This window comes from Eschscholzia californica, unplaced genomic scaffold, assembly GCF_041429995.1.
Source record: "Eschscholzia californica isolate CP2 unplaced genomic scaffold, dmEscCali1.0.p SCAF_1, whole genome shotgun sequence".
NCBI lineage: Eukaryota > Viridiplantae > Streptophyta > Magnoliopsida > Ranunculales > Papaveraceae > Eschscholzia > Eschscholzia californica.
In genome coordinates, this window is record NW_028238198.1 from 75,172,381 (window position 1) to 75,180,061 (window position 7,681).

The 7,681-nt window shown below is 37.7% G+C and overlaps 2 protein-coding genes across 2 annotated transcripts; both read right to left on the bottom strand.

The window, feature by feature from the left end:
- Positions 1 to 648: 648 nt before the first annotated feature.
- On the bottom strand, positions 649 to 3,080 carry LOC147569146 (small COPII coat GTPase SAR1A-like). Its single transcript, XM_086655594.1, has 3 exons — positions 2,421 to 3,080; positions 2,187 to 2,318; positions 649 to 1,191 (listed from the first exon to the last, which is right to left on the bottom strand). The coding sequence occupies exons 1-3, from the start codon at positions 2,547 to 2,549 to the stop codon at positions 871 to 873; spliced, it is 582 nt and encodes a 193-aa protein (XP_086511720.1). The 5' UTR covers positions 2,550 to 3,080; the 3' UTR covers positions 649 to 870.
- Positions 3,081 to 3,809: 729 nt separating this feature from the next.
- Positions 3,810 to 5,998, bottom strand: LOC147569147 (small COPII coat GTPase SAR1A-like). The gene is made up of 3 exons (XM_086655595.1): positions 5,457 to 5,998; positions 5,211 to 5,342; positions 3,810 to 4,358 (listed from the first exon to the last, which is right to left on the bottom strand). Exons 1-3 carry the CDS (start codon positions 5,583 to 5,585, stop codon positions 4,038 to 4,040), a joined length of 582 nt encoding a protein of 193 aa, XP_086511721.1. The 5' UTR covers positions 5,586 to 5,998; the 3' UTR covers positions 3,810 to 4,037.
- Positions 5,999 to 7,681: the final 1,683 nt, after the last annotated feature.

Here is a 7,681-nt window from a genome sequence, read left to right on the forward strand (position 1 = left end):
TCTTAGGAGGTTGAGTGCCCTTCCCTAGTGAGGTCTTTTAAAACCATGAGGCCCTTAAGTGCTACAACGAACAATATCACTAGGAGTCCAGAAGGATGGTCCGCATCATACCACAATACGTTTCAACATGATTCGCTATACTATGATGCGGTCTTGGGAGGGTGTTTTGTAAACAATCCCACATTGGTGGTGAGACGGAGTGTGGTGTTCCTCTTAAAAGGTTAAGTATCTTTTCCTAGTAAAGCCTTTTAAAATCGTAAAACACATAAGTGCCAAAACAGACAGTATTACTAGCAGCCCAGAAAATTGGTCTGTATCATCCCACGACAGTGAGGTGTTTTACTTCCCGTTTACTCTTATTTTTAAGGCTAATCTCGCAAATAAAAACTTATTTTAAGAGACAGTGTATGAAGACATAGAGCAACTCCGAGGTAAACATACCATGGTTGAAGCTTTGAAATTTTTCAAGGCAAACATTTAACTTGTGAACATTTAGTTTTGAAAACCACCTTATATCCTATTATAAATGTATCACGACTATATGAAGATTGCCCAATTGTGACCTCCATGGACCATTGGCTACCACAATGGTATCGGGTGAAAGTGAAACCTATGAGATAAAAGACTCACTCGAAAATAAAAAAAAAATTATCTGAAATGAAGCAACAATAGCTTCACCATCAAGAAATTTACTACAAGTTTGCTTTACATAACAGTATTTGATTAAATATCACTGTCTTGATGATCCAAATTGCAAAAAGATTTGAACCTTCCAAAAAAGAGATCCAAAGAGACAACATGTTCAATCCAAATTCAACTGAGAGAAGACAAAGTGAGAGGAAAACAAGCCCTTGCTTTCTTTACCTTGTTCTACTTGATGTATTGAGAAACCCACTTGAAACCGTCACCATAACCCATCTTGCGTACGATACTGCACATGAAGACCTCAAGTGGTCGAACATTAGAGTCTGCTAAGTTCACCTTTCCCTTGCCAGTGGTGAAATTGGTGAGCCCCAAGTTATAGCGAAGCTCATCTTCTGAGGCTGCGTATGGGATGTCGATTTTGTTACCAAGGACGAGAAATGGAACAGTTGCCAGAGACTCGTCTGAGAGAAGAGCATCTAGTTCCTTCTTTGACTCTGCAAATCTCTCCTTGTCGAACGCGTCGACCAAGTATACTACTGCATCAACCTACTTCGCAGAAAATCACATAAACATGTCTTAATGACTATGCGCTAGGTATTAAACAAGGACAACCAGTAAAACAAAATTGTTTTTCAGCATCAATCGTCGAAGAATTGTGTGAATGATGAAAAAGCAACGGAAGGGTAACCTGCACCAAGGAGTGGAGGGACATATAACAAAAACATAGATTTAACACTTTTCAGTCAACCCTTTTCTGAACAACTTGCAAATATACATACCAAGGTCATGTATTATGTAGGCAAACCCTATTGCATTATTGGCTTTTCGATATACAAATGCAGATAATTTAGGTTTTCTAAACTAATACTAGAAATACGGGGGTTGCACGATCAAAATCATACACCAATATGCGATTTCAAAAGAGAGGAAGGCAAACGATTCAGGCTTTCCGAACCATTTATATTAGGAGGCAGACCACTCCTGCAAATTTCATTTACAATAAAATGTCTATTACGTAAAAATGGTGTCCGTAATTTAGAGTGATGCTCGGAAATTAGTTTTTCATCTATTCTCTTTTCAGTGTTCAGACTTCACAGCAATCTCACATTAGAAAGTAATGAATGGAAGAAAGTATATAGACCTAAAGCAACAAATTCTGCTGATTATGGATCATTCACACTCATAAAAGTAATGAAGAGAAGAATACCTTAAAAAATAAACCCTAACTGACAAATGATTCATAATGTTAACACACATCAAGCATTTAACTTGTTCCAACTCAAGCAAATTGATGGAATCATGGAAATGGGTAATTCAAATTTCACTCTTGAAACAAAAGAAATAACCTAGCAAGACTAGTAGTACCTGTCAAAATCTAAGAACCCTAAAAAAACAAACTTTGAAGATCAACAAGGGTTCTCTAAAGAATGAATTTTGAATTTGTAAACAGAAGATCAAATCAAATAAAAATAACAATATAAAATCATAAAGAAGAGCTAACAAATCACATTAAAAGAAGAGAGAAAGAAAGAGAAACAAACCTTAGCATAGTAATCTTTCCAAACTCTCCTAGCAATTTGATGACCACCCAAATCAAAAGCTTTGAACTTGATTTTCCCAATACTCAATTCCTCTGAAGTTGGATACTGTGTTGGTTGATGCTGAACTAATCTCTGCAAACAATTAATTCATACTACTAAATTTCTCCTGAAAAATCAATTAATTAAAAATCAGATCGGAAATTTGGGGGAAATCCAAAAGAACAGAATAAAAACCTCATCTTTCAACATATGAAGGAGAGTTGTTTTTCCAGCATTATCAAGACCTAGAAATAAGATCTTAGCTTCTTTTTGCCAAAGACCAAGTGATGCGAGTACGTCGTAAAACCAATCGAGAAGAAACATTGTTGATTTTTCAGATCAGATACTACAGACTCTGGATTGGTTTTGAGTGGAAAATCAGATCTATCAAAATCAAAATCTCTCCCAAAATTGATTAGAGAGTTATACTAGATACTCCTTATGAAAACCCTTGATAGATACTCAGACTCAGAGAATGGGACAGATCAGGTAAGCCTCGAAAAGCGTTTTTTTCTCATAAAAACGTATAGAAAATGCATTAATAGTTGTCCATTCATTGGCACGATTTATGACCGATTAGGCATTTTCAGGCGACGCTTATGTGGCACTTTAGCAGAGGCACTTGTGGCACTTTAGCCGACGCATTTGTGATGTCTTCTCGGGGGAATTTTTCGTACTTTTTGGACTATCTCGCTACACGGTTGTGAATGTACTTGTTGAACTTTCAGATGGTTCTAATCTTCTGGATGCCCTCTCGACGATGTAATATCAATGTCGCAGTTTTTGAACTTAGTGAAATGCTATACGGTAACGTTTATGTGAAAACTTTTCGTCATTATTTTGTACCTTTGCGACGTTTTAGTTTAAAATTTGGCCACATTAGTACTACACTTTCAACTGCACTGTTTTATACACTATTCAGCGACACCTACAAGATTCATAAGGAATTTCAAGATGTATTAGGGACACTAGGGTCTAGAGACAGTTGCTAGGACAAAAGGGTTATGCAACAACTAGTCAATCTAGCCTTTATTTTATTGTGTTGGAAGGCAATCATTCTGAGGACTTAGAAAGTTACTTGCTTTTTTTGGTCCCGGGCTCTCTCCAGCTCTCTGTTTCTTCTAGTGGGGATTCTCGGGAATTAGTCATTGATAGGTGACTGCCCGACTATCTGCTCGCAGCTAGTTTCAGACAAATAAATTCACCGCCCTTTTCCTCTGGCGACCTCCACTATCACCGCCACCATCATCTCTGTTTCTCTTCCTTTCCATGTTGTTTTTCTCCCTGGTCGAGGATTTTTAGTAACCTTCATCTAGGGTGATAGAGAGGAGAGAGAAGGTCGTCGTGTCATAAGTGTTAGTGAAGTAAAGAAGAAAGCTGGGATAGTTCCAAAACGAGTGACTCGTAGATATTTGTGTACCGCATCATATGAAAATTACCCGACATCTTATAATTTTTGACAGTCAGGGGTAATTTCGACAATAAGTCTAAAAGGCTTTTCGGAAAATGCTCTTACTGACATTACTTTGTGTTACACTTGAAGAGACGCCTGTTGTTCTGCCCAAAATATACCTACACGAATGCTTTGGAGAAATCCAATTGAACACATTATCAATTTCAGTTTACAAAATGGTAAAAAATTCGATTTAAATAGTTATGTGTAGTAGTTGACACCCCGTTTCCCCAATCATTCAATTCATCTCTACAGAGAGAAAGAAAGAAATAATGCAGAATGAACCATACATTTCAAACCTACAAGTAGAACAAAAAACCAGTGCCCTTCACTTCACCTCCAAAGCCACAAGCAGTGCCCTACTTGATGTACTGAGAAACCCACTTGAATCCATCACCATACCCCATTTTTCGAACGATACTACACATGAATACTTCGAGGGGGCGGACGTTGGACTCCGATAGATTCACCTTCCCCTTCCCACTTGTAAAGTTATTCAGTCCTAAACTATAGCATAGTTCATCTTCAGAGGCTGCGTATGGAATATCGATCTTGTTACCCAACACCAGGAATGGGACAGTACTCAGAGCTTCATCTGAAAGTAATGCATCTAGCTCCTTCTTGGACTCTGCAAATCTCTCCTTGTCAAATGCATCCACCAGGTACACTACCGCATCAACCTGCACCTCGTCAATAAGGCAAAAAAATAAATACAATGGTCCGAGTGCTCTTAAGGTTAGCAGACAGATGTCTTCCGTATGATCAAATCCAAGCTTAACTGTTGATAGAGAACACATCTTTCAAATATAGTTGCAGTAATTATTACAACACTGCAGAATATGATGCAATCACAAAAACCTAATGAATGCAATCACAAATACCAATCCCCCCTCCCCACCAATGCAGCTTGACAATAGCAATTGATCCATGTTGCCTCAAGCCCTCAACACACTATTTGACTGCTGGATTGGCGCTCTTCTGATTTGAAGCTGGTTTTCTGGTTTGATTCCCCCCGTGAGTCAATGGATTTAGGAAGTCTAGATTGATCCCACACGAAATCTAAGGCTCTAGAGTGAGGTTAAAATTTGAATTTTTGTAACAAAGTAAGGTCTGATCATGAGTTGTGCACACAATCCCTTCGTCAAACCTCAACAACTAGATCTAGAGATACAATCCTAACAATTAAGAGCTTTCTAATGTGCTCAACCTATAAAAATTGAAAATCAGACCCCACACATTAAACCATAGTAGGCATCACAAAATCTTGCAAAAACAAGGCAAGCTACTACTTAACGGAGAATTATTTAAGAAATAGAGGAAGGGAATTATTTTCTAGAACAAATCAGGCGTTCAGAAAGAAACTCTGGAGCTATAACGGAGCTCTTAGATCCACATTGTTCATAAAAAGATCAACAATAATTACAGAAATCGTACTAGCTTATTTGATAATTAAGCTAACTAAATTTAACATGACCTAATTCAAACCAGAGTTGATCATAGAATTAAATTAAAGAGGAAATGAAAGAACTTACCTTTGCGTAATAATCCTTCCAGACTCTACGAGCAATCTGATGCCCTCCTAAATCAAAAGCTTTAAACCTAATTTTTCCAATACTTAACTCCTCCGAGGTAGGATACTGAGTTGGTTGATGTTGAACCAATCTCTACAAAAAAAAAAAAAAAAATCATTTCTAGATTCAAAGAAAAATTGGGACAGAATTATTTAAAAAAAGATTTTGAAATGAAGAACAGATCAATTCTTGTGAAAATTTTTATACCTCATCTTTTAACATGTGAAGCAAAGTGGTCTTTCCAGCATTATCAAGCCCTAGAAATAAGATTTTAGCGTCTTTCTGCCATAATCCTAACGAAGCAAGAACTCCATAAAACCAATCCAAAAGAAACATGATTTCTAAATAATCAAATTCTCCCCACCAATGTTTCAAAATTCTAATAATAGAACTTTCTCCCCACGTAGCAGATAGAGATAGAGAGAGTGAGAGGGAGAGAAAACCCTAGAGAGAAACTGATGAGGAAACCAGTGAGAAAATGGAGAGAAAATTATTACTAGTATCTTTTTTTTTCAGAAGTCTACCTAATTTGGATGGCTAGTTAGACATTAGAGCTGGATTTGGTTTGTCTGACGGCTTACCGGAAGAGGCGGTTAAATTGTGTGTTCCCATGGACCCATGGACAGTCTGGATGACTGGAATCTTGGGATTGTCGGTTTATGTCCGGTCAACAAGCCAGCAATGATATTAGTTGTCAAATCGAACCGCTTAGTTGTGAATTGACGGTTTCCATCTCTACTTGGATGCCCGGATCCATTATTGATGGTTGGATTGAAACAGCTAGAACTCATTGTTACCCACGTGCTACACGTGCGGGATTGATTTTGCTCATACGAGCAGTGAAGCAAATTCATTGCCTGTCTTTGTCTTAGTTTTTTTTGTTTGGGTTATTTCCCGAAAGGCTCCTACTATGTGACCAGCTTCGCGCGTAGCCCCCTATTTTGTGACCAACTTTTCGCATAGCTCCTTATTTTGTCAAAAATATTCAGATGGTCACTTTTTCTGTTACAGCTAAATTTCCGTTAACTCTCTCTCTTCTATCTCATCACCTCTCTCTGTCACGTCATCTTTCTCGCTCACCTCTCTCTCTGCCACGTCAGTTCAATATTTTTTTTCTCTCTCCACCTCACCTATCTCTTCACCGGCAAAGGACGCCGACCGGAAAATTTTCTGGCCGACGACCTTCAAACATTACAAAAAAAATCTTTCCCCCCTCTCTCTCTAAACACTCCGACGAAGGGGTTGCCCGTCGCCGGAGGTCTGTTAAACCAGACCTTCGAGTTCTGGTGAACCAGACCTCCGACGAAGGAAAACCACCTCGTCGGATTGTTTAAAGAGGGAGATAGAAGAGAGAACTATTTTTTATGTTTGAAGGTCGCGGATCAGAAAATGTTTTCCGACTGGCGACCTTTGTCGAAGAACAAAGAGGTGAGGTGGAGAGGGAGAAAAAAAATAATAATAAGTTAACGTGGCAGAGATAGATGACGTGACAGAAAGAGGTGGCGAGATAGATGACATGGTAGAAAGAGGTGATGAGATGAAGGAGAGAGAGTTAACGGGCATTAAACGGTACGAAAAATTGAGTCATCTGGGTATTTTTGATAAAGTAGGAGCTACGCGAGAACTTGTCACAAAGTAGGGGCCTTTTGAAAATAACCCTTTTTTTTAATTGTCGTTCCTGTGTGGAACTCTTGATTTATAGGATGGAAGACTAAAACTCTTACCTCTCTAATTAGGGTTGTTGGCATGTTTTCTATTTTTGTACTCTAATTATATAGTCAGAGTTAATTCAAATATTTGTGATTGAACTGCCAATGTAGTGTGCATATTTGATCCAGAATAAATCTGAAAGCTGAAATAGTTTTATGTATAACTTTAGTTATTTTGCTTTCTTTTATTTAAGATCTTGAAACAAGTCTTTGTATCTAATTCGTGTATTTTCAGCTAATAAAAATATGTATGAATGTTATATAGAAGAGTTGTTTTAATATATGAATATTAGAGAAGAAAAACACATCTAGTACTTCAGATTTTAAATTCCCACTTGGGAAAAACAAACAACTTAAGACTTAGGTTGTGTTGGTTTTTTCTTTTGCATCTGAATCTGAAATAGCTGAATCTAAATTGGCGGAACTGAATTAGCTGAATCTGAATTGGATTAATTATTTTAGAATTAAGATGTTTGTTTTCTAGATCTGAATCATAAGGTCTGAATAAGTACTTTTACATTTATACCCTCGTTGATGTATTTAAGGGAAAAGAAAAAACTCTAACTTCTCTACCTTTCACTTTCTCTCTCCTACCCTCTTTTTTTCCCAAACGGCTGAAGCTACTCTCATTCAAGACCACCAAATTTTAGAAAGAGAAGGTAAGATAACAAGGTGAGGGGGGATCATCGAATGAGGGGGGAAAGTGGTTTTTTACTAGAAGAT